Here is a 15,319-nt window from a genome sequence, read left to right on the forward strand (position 1 = left end):
ACCCACCTCGCCCATTACTTCAACACCCACCTGCAGCAGCTAATCCCTGTGCCCGGACGGGGTTCCCCAGACCTGAAGCCTCTGGTCCCTCAGGCAGGATTGTGGTCTCCTGCTCCAGAATGCTGGGCTTTCTCTTTCAAGTCACTCACTATCCCTCTATCCTCTCCTGTTTCTTCTAGTTATTAATGTGATTTGAAATGCATATCATTTGATGACTGGTTTATCAGCTCCTTCCTGCTGTAACCCAGGCTCTAAGTGGGGAACACGCTTCTTGTTTGAGGTGAGAGTCTCATCACTCAGCAGAGTATACTTGATATATCCTTTGCAGCACTTACTACTGCTAATACTTGTAGTCTGGTAACTCTTTTTTTTTTTTTTAAATTAAATGATAGCTGTGTACATTAATGCAATCATGGGGTACAGTGTGGTGTTTTCATATACAATTTGAAAAATTTTCATCAAACTAGTCTGGTAACTCTTGCTGATGCCTCCCCGCCTAAGAAAAAAGTCACTGAAGAGGAGACATAAAATGCTTCTGCAAGAATCCTTCACACTCCTCTGCTTTCTGTTTACGAGTTTTATAGAATACTGTTCACGGAAAGAAAAGTGAAATATGTGTATTCCTTCTTTGATTAGAACCAATTAGAAAAATACTTTGAAAGAATATAACTTTAAAAAAAATCTCTTTTTAAAAAATATACATACTTTGATTTTTGTTTCTCTTTAAAAAGTTATGCTGAAATTACTGGGGGTTAAGGGTATGCACATGTTGGTGAATATGATCTAAAAGCAATACCTTTTTTTTTTTTTAATAAGAGACAGAGTCTCACTTTCTTGCCCTCAGTAGAGTGCCTGGCCTCAAGCAATCTTCCCACCTCAGCCTCTCCCCAGGCTAGGATTACAGGCACAAGACAGAGACTTAAGCTGTAGCCCTGGGTAGAGTGCCATGGCATCACGGCTCACAGCAACCTCAGACTCTTGGGCAGGGGTCCTCAAACATTTTAAGCAGGGGGCCAGTTCACTGTCCCTCAGACCATTGGAGGGCTGGACTGAGGGCCCCGGGACAAGTCGGCTGCTAAGCAGGACAGGCAGCAGCGGTAAAAACACCTGGCGGGCTGGATAAATGTCCTAGCCTGCCGGCCGTAGTTTGAGGATGCCTGGCTTAAGCAATTCTCTTGCCTCAGCTTCCCAAGTAGCTGGGACTACAGGTGCCTGCCATAACGCCTGGCTATTTTTTTGTTTTGTTTTTGTTGTTGTAGTTGTCACTGTTGTTTTAGCTGGATTGGGCTGGGTTCGAACCCGCCATCCCTGGTGTATATGGCCGATGTCCTACCCATTGACCTATGGGCACCACCCAAAAGACATTCTCTTAATGAAGTGAGCCCCACTGGGACCAAGCATTTACAGAGTGAACACTAGTGGTTTCTGGGGCTTCCCGGGGCAGCCCCTGCTAAAATAGTTCCATGATAAAGTCTGACTTTCTCTGACCATGGCTTGACTTCTGGCAGACTCCCAAGCCTTTGCTATTATCACCCAGGAGATAGTAGTAGTTTTAACAAATGTGAGGTTCCCGGAAATGCCCGACCTACTTCTTCATTGATCAGACAGATTAGATTGTGTGTGTGTGTGTCTGTCTGTTTAAAATTATCTGGATAAATACAATCTTCTCATAAAAAGTTTAAAACGAAAGTTTCAATACTGTTTTAAGTCATAGTTTAAAATTTTTCAAAAATTTTCAGGAGTTCTTTTCAAAACAACAATAAGCTGAGGTTGAATGTTGACTCTGAAAGACCTTTAGGTACTCGCAGGACTTATAACATAAAAGATAAAATCCAGTTCCCAAGGTTAAAAGGCCTTTTTGTACTTGGCTCATGTATTATCATGTATTACTTGATGCTAACTTAGGAGAACCAAAAGAGAGAAAGAGGAGATCAAACAACAAAATGGGCAGTGCCTGTGGCTCAGTGGGTAGGGTGCCAGCTCCATATACTGAGGGTGGCGGATTCAAACCTGGCCCTGGTCAAACTGCAACAAAAAATAGCCAGGCATTGTGGTGGGCACCTGTAGTCCCAGCTACTTGGGAGGTGGAGGCAAGAGAATCGCCTAAGCCAAGGAGTTGGAGATTGCTGTGAGCTGTGAGGCCATGGCACTCTACCGAGGGCGATAAAACAACAACAACAACAAAACTCCCATAAAATAGTGGGGAGAGCTTGCTTAGAGATAAGATGTTAAATAGATCTCAGTGAAGTACACAGGAGAAAACTCTTTCTCCCCTTCCTTCAGGACCCCAAGGGCCCTGCAGCTGATGCAAACCACACTCCTTGGCTTCCTCCTTCATTTAACACAGTTAAATAACTCTACAGCTTCTTTGTATTTGGGGACAGACCCAAATATAATTGAAGCCATCAAATGCATAAAATAATATCATAAAAGATGAATTGCATCTCATCACATCACAAATAAAATTCCCTTTTCCTTCTCAACTCCCAACATCATCCATCATCGGTTTCTTCTTTTAATGTAAGACCTTATCTAACAACAGCCACCAAGCCCCCTCACATACCCGGAACCAAACTGAGAACTGGTAAGCAAAGCTTACCACGGGGCAGCCGTGTTAAAATTTGTTACAAAGTGTGTGAATTTAAAATTTCTAAGAGCCTCTCTTTCATTCGGAGCCTCTTTGCCCATTTACACACATGTCTAACAAGGGTTGTTGTGCAATTAATATATAATTATTGACAGAACTTTGCTTATCTAGTTTCCAAGTTCATAGGACTTGTGACTAGAAATAGTGAATTAGATGGAAATAGCAGCTCTTGTAGGAGGTAAGCATAATTGCAAAAAAAAAGAAAAAAGTTTAAAATTGAAAACAAAAGTAGGGTTATACAGGTAGATCCTGCAGCACATTGAAAAACTGGTCATAACTATTTGCAGCTCCTTCTATCAAGAAGTAGAATCTGTTTCTCCATTCCTTGGATCTGGCTTGTGTAGAGACTTGTTTTGGCCCAAGATTGTAGAAGAGGGGACATGTAAACTGACTTGGGCCTTAAGAAGCCTGCACATTTCCTTCTTTCTTAGAACCCCACCCAATCATGAGCTTGCTGTGTGTTGAGAGAGCCAGGGGCTCCTCTTCTTTGTACCCAGGTGGTCATGCCCCAGCCGAAACCAGCAGAAGAACCACCTCGTCTGCCAATACTCAAAAATCATGAGCTACATAAATTGTTTTAAACCACTAAGTTTTGGGTGGCTTGTTATACATCAAAAGCTACATGATACTTATCTTCATGGCAACAGGTGCTTAAGCATGCTATTAACACTTTTCAGGAAAGTAAATGATGTTTATGAACTCAGCTTAAAAATAGTAGTGTCATGTTCTACTAACCAAATCCTGTTAGGGCTCCTGCCCCACAGAGCCATGTCTGTGCCTCTCTCAGATCTGCTGTGAATGGCTGAGTGAAAAGGCACTGTGAACACTCAGCACCGTCCCTGGCCTGGGGGAGGCTCTCGAATGCTCGGGTGAGCATTAGTGTTTCCCAAGGCTGGGCCTTCTCCTTTATTCCTACTGCTACACTCAAGTCTCAGCTTCATTCTTCCTCCCTGGACCAATTTCTCCAGCAACAGAATAGCTTTCAGGGGGCCGGAGGAAGAGTTCTGTTTTATGCCTATCAGGTCATTGGTGCCTATGAGACCTCAATGGCAGGCCCGCACTGGGGAAGTGGTGCTCTAGAGCTTGTAAGAGCTGAACTGGAAATGGATATTTGGGCATGCCCAGCACATATGAGAGAATGACTTTCCTCAAAAGTGCAAGAAGAGCCTGGGTGCAGTGGCTCATGCCTATAATCCTAGCACTGTGAGAGGCCTAGGCAGGTGGATTGCTTGAGCTCAGGAGTATGAGACCAGCCTGAGCAAGAGTGAGACTGCATCTTTATTAAAAATAGAAAAATTAGCCAGGCATGGTGGTGGTGCATGCCTGTAGTCCCAGCTACCCAGGAGGCTGAGGCTGGAGGAATTGGTTGGCCCAAGAGTTTGAGGTTGCTGTGAGCTATGACACCACATGGACACACAAAAAAGGCAGAACAGGGCCCAGAACAAACTCCTAAGGACTGCAAAGTAGAAGCTGAAAGAGGAACCTCAGAAGAAACAAAGACCAGAAGTTTGGTCACAGAAGTCAGGAGAAGAGTTTGGTGAGGAAGTAGTGGTTATCTGTGTTAGAAGTTGCCAAGAGGTCAAGTAACACGAGGCCTGAAGAATGCCTGGGGAACGTATCACCCTGTCGCTGCTAGTGGCCTTGGCAAGAACAGCTGCAGAAAAGTGAGATCAGGAGCGTCGTTTCTATCTCTTGCCCTCCATTCAGAGGAGTTAGTCTCACTAGTTGGGCCCTTTTCCTAATAGCTCCAGACCCAGTTCTGCATTCCCATGACAAGTACTGCACACGTGCCTTTAACTTACATTTAAACTCACCTCCCAACTTGTACAGACTAATGTTTAGACTCAAGACTAACAAGTCTTCTAGAGGATGGTCATAGAGTCTGGAAACAGATGACATGATATTGAATTGAATGCAATTTTATTTATTTTTTTGAATGCAATTTTGAGAGTCTGGAAACAGATGACATGATATTGAATTGAATGCAATTTTATTTATTTTTTTGCTGTTTCCAGACTTTATGGCCACTTCTTTTTTTTTTTCCCAGCCATTGAAGATATGGCCACTTCTTTGATGACCAAGAGAAGGTAGCTCCTTTTTGATGATCAGTAAGTACTTGAGACAAACATGCCTGGAACAGAGCTTCTGACTCCACCACCTGCTTTCCTCTAGTCTTCCCCACCTCAGAAATCCTAACCCTAACTCCATCTCTCTAGTTCCTTAGGCCAAAAACTTTGGAGTCCTCCTAAATGCTTCTTTTTCTTATACTCTACACCTGATCCTTCAGTAGATCTTCCCTTCTCTCTTCATCTCGCACTTCTCAGTCAACACCCAAATCCACAATTTCTTTCAGGATGACTTCAACCGCTTCTCACCAGGGATCCCAGCTTGCCCTACTATAGTCTAATCCCCACTGCAGAAGTGATCTTTTAAATGTCAATCAGTTCTTTCACTCCCAGCTGAGTATCCAACAATTCAATTCTGACACTATCTTCCTGGATTCAGTGTCAGATTCCATGAAATAAAGGGCTCAGTCCCACAAGACTCCCCCACTTCACATGCCAGCTGCACGTCCTGGGCCACCTATACTTCTGACCAACTGGCTATAAATTGGAGATTCTCGATAATCGCTTCCTCATATTTGATAATTTGGAATGTCTCACAGAACTTAGGAAAATGCTTTACTTATATTTACTGATTTGCTATAAAAGACACAAACTGGGAGGAACCATATGGAAGATAAATCTAGGGCAAGGGATTGAGGGACGGGGTGGCATGGAGCTTCTGTGTCCTCTCCAGGCAAACCATCCTTACAGTACCTCTACGTATTCACCAGTGCAGAAGCTCTCTGAAACTCACTCAAGAGTTTTTCACAGAGCTCCTTCTCCAGTTCTTTTCTTCCACCAGGTCAGGGGGTGAAACTGAAAGTTCTAACCCTCTAATCACTTGGTCTTTCTGGTGACTAGTCCCTACCCTAAAGCTATCTAGGGGCTTCATCCTAGATCACTTTATGGATATCAACTCATGTGTTATTGTAAAGGGCTTTTTTTTTGCCTTTCTCTGAGATGGGGTCTCACTCCATCGCCTAGGTTGAAATGCAGGGGCATAATCACAGTTTACTACAATCTCTAATTCCGGCATTCCAGCACTCTTCCTGCCTCAGCCTCCTGATTAGGTGGGACTATAGGCACCCACCATAACATCTGGCTAAATTTTAAAATTTTTTGTAGCGATGAGGGACTTACCATGTTGCCCAGACTGGTCTCCTCAACTCTTGTCCTCAAATGACCCTTCCCCCTCAGCCTCCCAAAGCACCAGGATTATAGGTGTAAGGACTGAAAAGGGCATGTTATGAATAACAAAAGATGCTCCTACCATTCAGAAAATTCCAAGGGTTCTAGGAGTCTAGAACTGGGATAAAGACCAAATATGTTTCTTATTATGTCACACATTTGAAAAGGTCAATCCCTCTGCACACATGTCCTCCTCCATTGAGGAAGATCAAACCTTTCCCAGCAATCTCTACTCTCCATGGCCCAAATCTGGCCCTCCTATAGTCTGTCCATACCTCCATCTCCCCTTGAGAACAAAATGATTAACACTGACACTGACAGCATTTAAAAAGTCCCATATATTCTATTTCAGAAGGCAAAGAAATATTCTTTTTTTTTTTTTTTTTTTTTTTGAGAGAGAGAGAGTTTTACTCTGTTGCTCAGGCTAGAATACCGTGGAATTATCATGGCTCACAGCAACCTTGTGCCCACCAAAATGCCAGGCTAGTTTTTCTATTTTTTTTTTTTTTAATAGAGATGAGGTTTCACTCATGCTCAGCCTGCTCTCGAAGTCCTGACTCAAGCAATCCTCCTACCTTGGCCTCCCAGAGTACTAGGATTACAGGTGTGAGCCACTATCCCCCGCTGGCAAAGAAATAATCAAAAGCAAGATGCAAGCACAGGTAAAAGAAAGGAATTTTTCAGCTTTTTATTATTATTATTATTATTATTTTAATTATATCCTAGCACTTTGGCAGGCCAAGGTGGGTGGACTGCCTGAGCTCAGGAGTTCAAGACCAGCCTGACTAAGAGAGAGACCTCATCTCTACTAACAGTAGAAAAACCAGCTAGAGGCTGTGGTGGGCATCTGTAGTCTCAGCTACTCAGGAAGCTGAGGCAGGAGGATTTCTTGAACCCAGAGTTTGAGGTTGCTGTGAGGGATGACTCCACAGCACTCTACCTAGGGTGACAGAGCGAGGCTCTGTCTCAAAAAAAAAAGAAAGATAATTCACATACCATATGATTCAGCAGGTTTTAGTCTATGACAGAGCTGTGCAACACTATGACAGTGAATTTTAGAATGTTTTCATCATCCCTAAAAGAGACACTTTCAGTCTGTCTCCCCCAACACTCCTCTTTCTCTGCTCTAGGCAGCCACAAATCTTCAGGCAACCACTGAAATCTTATATTTCATATAAGTGCAGTCACACAACACATGATTCTCTGGGACTGGATGCTTTCACTGAGCATAACATTTTCAAGGTTCTTTCATGTTCTACCGGGTATAAGTACTTCATTTTTCTTTTTATTGCCAAAGATCGTTCCATTGTATGGAAGTAAGACATTGTGCTTATCCATTCATCAGTTGATGGACATTGGGCTGCTTCCCTCTTCTGACAATTATGAATAGTGCTGCTGTGAACATTTGGGTACACACTTTTGAGTGAACATATGTTTTAGATGGGCTTTGGGGAGGCTTCAACTCTGTGACAAATTCACAGATACTGTGTGTATGTAAACTTTTCAAGCATAAAGATGAGGAGTATTCATTAGCCTGACCAAGTAGGTTAAGAGCTCCTGCCTAGACAATCAGCACAAGCTCCTCATCAGCCTGTGAGGCCCCGTACCACGCTGCCTGCCTTTTCACGTGGGCCTCCAAGACACACTTGGGGCTCAGATACCTGTCCTAGTGGGTGCTTCTGTATTTCGTCAAGTCATTCTTTCTACGCCTCAGCTGCTCATTTGCAAACTGCAGACAGTAACAGGACAACCTACCACATGTGCCTCTTTTGATGAACAAGGAGATAGTGCCTATGAAGCGTTGAGCAGAATGCTTGTGTTGTGGCCACTCTTGGACGTGGCACCTTCATGACTTGGCCAGGGTGAACCACCTCTGACCTCCAAAATCTCCTGCACTTTGCCATTTCTGCACCTTTGCTTCTACTACAGAAGAAGGGGAAAAAAAGGCGGGGGGCAAGGGAGCAAGAGGGGTGCTTGGTAGCAAAAGGGGGAAGACCCAGGAAGGGCTTTACTTTGTTCTTAGCCCCTAGTTAATCACTTTTTGGCTACAAAATGGGAGTTGGCAGACAGATAAAAAAGCTGAGAGGATGCAGGTAGAGGAAATATGAGAACAGAATCTTGGCCTAGAGGAAGAAGGTGGGGAGGGGATTCAGAGCTCAGAGGTCCTGCTAGAGGCCACTGGGCAGGAAGTGAGGGTGAGGCAGAGAGATAAGTCTGACAGGAAGCTGAAGGAACAAAAGAGTTACACCTGATAGCAGTCAGGAGGAGGAGGTCTTCAGTGGAGGGGGTGGGGAGAGAGAGAGAAGGTGGCTTCAGGAGGGTGTCAAGGCTGGGAAGGCAGCAGAGAGAGACCAAGGGCTTCTGGAGGTGGGAGGCTGGGAGGGCATCATGGCTATGATGAGTGCACTGGAGAGGTCCCCCAGTGGAGCTCAGTACTGGTGAAGAGAGGGCCAGTGCTGGACCCCTGTACACTAGAAGATGAGCAAGGGAGGGAATGGAAAAACAAGGGGACAAGTGGACTGATGACTATTTAAAAAGGACAATGGTGACCACTAGGCTGGAGAGGAGGAACTGTGGCCTTCATGGTGGAGAGTTTCAGGTCATTAGTAAGATCTAAGAGCAGCCTGGTAGGCATGAAAGCTGGGGGATGGAAACATGTGGCCAGAGAGAGGATATTAAAGCCAGAAATTCCAGAGGTATATTCACCAAGATTACCATGTGAGGGAGAAAAAAACAAGTACATGAATTTTAGAAGACTGTGCAACCATTACAATTTTATAACATTTCCAGCACTCCCAGAGAAACTCCATACCCATTTACAGCCACTCTCCATTCTTCTCTTAGCCCTAGGCAAGCATTCATTTTTCTGTTTTTATAGATTTGCCTTTTCTGAATATTTCATGTAAATGGAGTCATATAATACGTGGCCCCTTGTATGTGGCTTCTTTTACTCTGCATAATATTTTCCGGATTCATCTGGGTTATGGCACAGATTAGTACTCTGTTCCTTTTTACTGATAACTAGCATTCCATTCATGGATATACCACATTTTGTCCATTCATCACTTGGTGGACATTTGAATTACAGGAGGACCTCCGCAGCTGACCTCCTCTCTAGGCTGACCACCTCCTTTGGTTGACCTAATTTTCATAGATCAGACAAGCACCACAGTACAGTAGGCCTAGTTCCTTTTGTTGACCACCTCTGTATACTGACCAGTTTGTCCCTTGGCTGGTGAACCCACACAGGCTCTACTGTATTTCCAGTTGTGGTTATTATGAATGCCATTACTATATACAATACTACTGTAAATAATATTGCATATTTGCATATTAATATTTATATGTGTTCTCCTTTCTCTTGGGTATATAACTAAGAGTATAACTGCTGGGTCCTATACAGGGTGGCTGTAACTATTTTAAATTGCACATGAACTTTATGGCCACCCTGTATTTAACCCTTGAAGAACCTGCCAAATTATGTTCCAAAATGTTTGTACCATCTTACATTCCTACCAAGAAGGCAGGAAGATTCTATTTGCTCCACATCCTTGCCAACATTTGACTGTCCCTCATTCTAATGGGTGTGAAGTTATATTTCATTGTGTTTTTTTCTTGCATTTCCATAATGATTAATTATGTTGGGTATTAAGCATCTTCTCATGTACATATTAGCCATTTGTATACTTTCTTTGGTCAAATGTCTATTCAAGTTCTTTGCCTGCTTTTGGAGTGGGTTGTGTGCCTATTATTGAGTCATAAGGATTCTTTACATATTCTAGATACATATCTTTTTTTTTAAATTTTTTTTTTTAGAGACAGAGTCTCACTTTATTGCCCTTGGTAGAGTACCGTGGCGTCACAGCTCACAGTAACCTCCAACTCCTGAGCTTAGGTGATTCTCTTGCCTCAGCCTCCCGAGTAGCTGGGTCTACAGGTGCCCGCCACAACGCCCAGCTATTTTTTTGTTACAGTTTGGCTGGGGCCGGGTTTGAACCCGCCACCCTTGGTATATGGGGCCGGAGCCCAACTCAGTGAGCCACAGGCACAACCCGATACATATCTTTGTTAGATATAGGATTTAAAAATTATTTTCTCTGGTCTATGGCTTAGTTTCACGTTCTTAATGTCTTTGAAGATCAAATATTTTTATTTTAATTAATTTATTTATTTAGAGGCAGGGTCTCTTTCTGCCACCTGAGCTACAATATCATCACAGTTCACTGCAGATTTGAGCTCCTTGGCTCAAGAAGCGATCCTCCTACCTCAGTCCCTTGAGTAGCTGGAACTATAGGTGTGAGCCACCATGGCCAGCTAATTTTTCTATTTTTCATATAGATGGGGTCTTATTCTTGCTCAGCCTGGTTTTGAACTCCTGGTCTCAAGGGATCTGCTCCCTTCAGCCTTCCAAAGTGGTAGGATTACAGATGTGGGCCACTAAGCCCAGCCCTGGTTTATGTTTTAACTAAGCCAGGTAAGATATGATGAAGAATTAGGAGTATGAAGTTTGAAATGAGATCACCTAGGTTCATTCTAGATATACTACTTAATATCCATGTGACCTTGAACAAATTTTAAAAGGTTTTTTTTTTTTTTGATTTTTTGAGACAGGGTCTCATTTTTTGTTATCTGTACTAGAGTGTAGTGGCATCATCATAGCTCACTGCAACCTCTAACTCTTGGGCTCAGGCAATCCTCCTGCCTCAGCCTCCCGAGTAGCTGGGACTATAGTTGTGCCACATCTGGCCTTAATGGCTGTTTTTGATTCTTTCTCAGTCACTAAAACCCATTATGTTTGAAGCTTGAATTCAAACCCTTCCCATAGGTCACGTACCTTGCTCCATCCAGGAAACTGGATAAAGGTGTCCTGGGGCAAGTCTGGGATCCCACTGTAAATGGAGAAGTTCCCCACATAAAAGGCTGGGAGCGTGTAGTTAGATGAGCTGGGGGCTTTACCATGCTGCCTGACATCCTCGCCCCCCCAGTGCCCCAGTTGGCTGCGCACTGCATCCTCAGTGTTCAGCGGGAACATCATCCAGCCCATGAGGATACTGGAACCAAGGGTCAGGTTAGAAACCAAGCCCTGAAAAAAGAGAAACAGTACAATGAGCTAGGGAGGGAAAGAGAAGGCTTCATGTGTCTCTGCATCCCAGCCCTCAACTCCAGGAAAAAGCAAACTAGTATACAAAAAACCAACAGGAAACGAGACTCAAACCACAGGACATCAAAGCAACACAGGTTTAGCTTAAGGGAGTATCACAAGTCCTTGGAAAGAGATCTATTTCCCAAAGCACAGCTTTCTCTCTCTGTTGGAGGTCAAGATGTCTCCACGAAAGGGCCAGAGTTTCTGAATTTCCCAGCCTTCAGCATTTGGTTCTGAGCCATTGCTAGAATGGGAGGAAAGACGGAATCTGAAGAACAGGAGAACCACCAAGGGCAGGAGCAGGTGATGGATATCGCTGGGGGTGAGTGTTGACCTGGAGCACTGAGTCCACTGACTGAGTCCTGAGTCCATCAACCTGAGTCCACTCACTGCTGTGAGGACCAAATGAGGAAGCCTAAGTGGGAAACTTGGATATCTGTGAAAGGACGTGAAGGGTAATGATGGTGACAGCAAACCTTACACTTGTATTGGGAGGCTGCTCTAGTTGTTCCACCAGAGCTGGGAGCTGGGGTGTCATGGGAGCACCCACAGTCTGGCAGCCTGGCACAGCTCATCGAACTCCCCCTTCCTGGGCTTGTATATAAGGATCTTCTCCACTCCCAGCAGGACACTGGATATCGAGTCTCACTCAAATGGCCATTCAGTAATTTGATAAGCATTAACCAGGCAGCTGTGCATCAGGTTTTTTGCCAGGCACAGGGGACCCAGGGACTACACAACTGACTCCTAGTTACTCCACCATCTGTGTGGCCTGTGAGAGCCAAGCAGAAAGGTCACTCAGGAAAGCCTGAACACAGGACTAGAAGAGAGACATTTACACTGGAGGTGGCTGGCTCACAGCTGTTCCCTAACTGTGTAACTGCCTGTCTCTGAGCTGCCACCAAGAGGGTCAGGAAGTAGCCCCAGACACCTGTCCTGCCCTAGAGTAGCTGGTGTCACAGTTTCCTTGATGAGTTCTTCTGGCCTCAGGAAGATGGTGAGCTACCCTGGGGGGAGCCTGCGTTGCAACATCTTTGCTTTCCCCAAAGCACCTTGGGGAGCATCTCGCACGAGTGTGAGTGTAACATGTGTTTGTTGAATAACGCTCCAAAAATATTTGTTTTGAAAAATACATTCGGTCTAGACACCTGGGCAGAGGTAAGAAGTGAGAGGCAGTGTGCTAAGGGAAAAGGCTTTCTATAGTTGAAGAGTTCATGATGGACTGATGAACCCACAACATCCAAACCCACAACACAGAACAGACCAAATGCTCAGCTGGCTCTGTTGGCCAAACAGGGCCTTCAGTGAGCTGGGTGGGATTTTTAAGCAGAGGAAGATAACTGTGGAATGGCACATTCTTTCTGTTTCTTCCTACAGGATGAACAAACTCAAAGACAAGGGAAAGGTTCTGTTTGCAAAGCTCAACTTTCTCATTACCTAGGGAGGAAAACAGTTCTTCAAAACAACCCAACTGCTAGGCAGCAAAACAAATCAGGACATGTTCACTCTTCAAACCTTTTGTGCACTTTTACAAACTGCCTCTATGATGTTAACTAGCTAGTCTGTGATGACCATCTCACAATGTATACATACATCAAAACACTGAGTTGGGCAGTGCCCGTGGCTCAGTGGGTAGGGCGCCGGCCACATACATCAGGGCTGGTAGGTTTGAACCCAGCCTGGGGCCAGCTAAAGCAACAGTGACAATTGCAACACACAAAAAAATAGCTGGGCGTTGTGGTGGGTGCCTGTAGTCCCAGCTACCTGGGAGGCTGAGACAAGAGAATCGCTTAAGCCCCGGAGTTTGACATTGCTGTGAGATGTGACACTCCAGCAGTCTACTGAGGGTGACAGCTTGAGACTCTGTCTCAAAGAAAAACAAAAACAAAAACAAAAACAGGTGGCACCTGTAGCTCAGTGGGTAGGGTACCAGCCACATACACCTGGGCTGGTGGGTTCAAACCTGGCCTGGGCCAGCTAAAACAACAATGTCAACTGCAACTGAAAAATATAGCCTGGCATTGTGTCAGGTACCTATAGTCCCAGCTACTTGGGAAGGGGGGCAAGAGAATCGCTTAAGCCCAAGTTTAAGGTTGCTGTGAGCTGTGATGCCATAGGACTCTACCTAGGGCGACAGCTTGAGGCTCTGTCTCAAAAAACAAAAACAAAACAAAAACATTGAGTTTAGGAATATAAAAAATAATGTAAAGACTGCTTTACGTTAATAGGGTGGAGGGAAAGACTATATATACAGAAGTTTTAAAATGGATATACTAAAACTTCTCAGACTGTCAAAACCTCACAATCTTGTTGAACTCTCAGTCCTAAGAGCGTGGCTTTCCCTACCTTAAAATCTTTGATATATTTGCCATAGTTCACACGTCCCATGTTCTCCACCAGAAGGTCCAGAGTGGCTCCAGCCTTCCCTGTTATGTTCAGAGAGAGCACGGTGCTTCGCGCAAGGATTCCCTGGGGAACCTGTGGGGTTCAAGGCCAAATGAGAATGGATTTCAGCAAGATCAGTGGAGAGAAAGGCAGCACGCTGTTCATTGAGCACTCATCTTCCTGCCTGAAGTGTCTGACTTGGTTGAGGAATGCTTTGACCACTCCTTAGCCCAGGTCACAGGCAGGGTCCCCCTGTCTCTGCTTCCTAACTAGGAAAATTGCCAGACACAGCTCAGAGCATGGGAAGGTCCAGGCTGGTTTCCTTTGCCCTTGAATATTTTACTCTGCATCTATTTTTTTTTCTTTTCATATAAAACTGTGGTTCAGAAGGGATTGTGCATTTATTTTTAATGGAAAAGAATGGAGGCAAATTTCCAGCAGAGGAACTGCTTTGTGTTCTCACAGCACAAAAGTCAGTCATTAAAAAAACAGCTTCTAAACAACATAGAGAGCTGAGACCTAATCAGATAAACGAGATAAAATCAGAGAGTTAGGTGGTGTAGTCTCACCTCAAAAATATTTGATATGATGTATTAGCCACAAAAATTATATAAAAGAATGAGGCACAGGGGCAGATGTCTTATCAGCAACCCATTCCTAAGTTAAAAGGTTAGATCTTTAACTTGTTCCCATTGCAGTGAAAGCTGTTGATTACAAGAGAATAGAAATATTTGAACCTTATGTTTTCTAAACAAATTTTCTTGTTCAGGAAATTTTTTTTTTTTTTAAGAGACAAAGTCTCACTTTGTTGCCCTCAATAGAGTGCTGTGGCATTACAGCTCACAGCAACCTTCAGCTCTTGGGCTTAGGAGATTCTCCTGCCTCAGCCTCCCGCGTCGTTGGGACTACAGGCATATGCCACATGCCCAGTTAGTTTTTTGTTGCAGTTTGGCCGGGGTTGGGTTTGAACCTGCCGGCGCCCTACTCACTGAGCTACAGGCGCTGCCCAGGAAAATCTTTTAATGTGTTTTTTTGTATGATTGTTTCAGTGGGAGGAGTGGAAATCTTAAAATGTATCTGCATTTTGTTATAAGCAAAGTTCTTTGTGCATTTTAGTGATAATTGTCATAAGCAATCTTTCAGAAAATAATTTCTCATGCAGGATGGAGGCACAAAGTTTTATCCACTTTGATTAGTGGCCTATATAAAACTGAGCTGGAAATGTTCTTTGCCTAAGGAGCAAAGAATACATGGGTAACATGCTAGGGTCAGTCACAGGAGAACGGTTTTGGAGCAGGGACACACAGAAAGCTTTTGAGAGGGTGGGACCTCCAGGGTTAAGATGGAAGCGGGGGTATATTCTAGGCAAGTGGTGAATTAGTGAGGCCCCATAGCAAGTGAAGGGCACAGCTAAGGGACATCAAGATGAGGGGCAGAGCCTGAGGTTGAAGAGGTGAGCAAAGGTCTCAAATGCCAAGTTAACAAGGACAGACTAAACATCCCCCTTAGGGCAAAAACGCACAGTTCAGAGGAGATTCTTACCCCATCCACAGAGACGTAGGCCCGATCATGGACTCCATTGAAGGGTGAAGAGAGAGGTGTTGGGGTGTTGCAATCTCGAGGAAGTGTTGTTCGGTATAGCACAAACCCAAAATACTGGTCAGTAAGAGATTAAAGAAAAGTATATTACTCCAGCTGTTCATTCTGTTCATTTAATGAGAACTCGGTTACTCTTGATCTGTATGAAAACGACATTTTAAAGGCCATAAGGGATGAAATGCTTTCCCCATCTCTAGGAAAATTCAATCTGAGAAAGGAAAAGAAAAATTCAATCTTTTTTTTTTTTTTTTT

The 15,319-nt window shown here is 44.1% G+C and overlaps 1 protein-coding gene across 1 annotated transcript in view; it reads right to left on the reverse strand.

Annotated features, from left to right (window-relative positions):
* GLB1 (galactosidase beta 1) overlaps positions 1 to 15,319 on the reverse strand; it is a 96,241-nt gene that overhangs the window by 4,484 nt on the left and 76,438 nt on the right. The window contains 3 exon segments of the mRNA XM_023513134.1: positions 10,775 to 11,023; positions 13,430 to 13,561; positions 15,011 to 15,124. Of these exon segments, the coding sequence (XP_023368902.1) occupies positions 10,775 to 11,023; positions 13,430 to 13,561; positions 15,011 to 15,124 (495 nt within the window).

Source organism: Otolemur garnettii, unplaced genomic scaffold (genome assembly GCF_000181295.1).
Source record: "Otolemur garnettii isolate 467f Iridium unplaced genomic scaffold, OtoGar3 scaffold00002, whole genome shotgun sequence".
NCBI classification, from domain to species: Eukaryota; Metazoa; Chordata; class Mammalia; order Primates; family Galagidae; genus Otolemur; species Otolemur garnettii.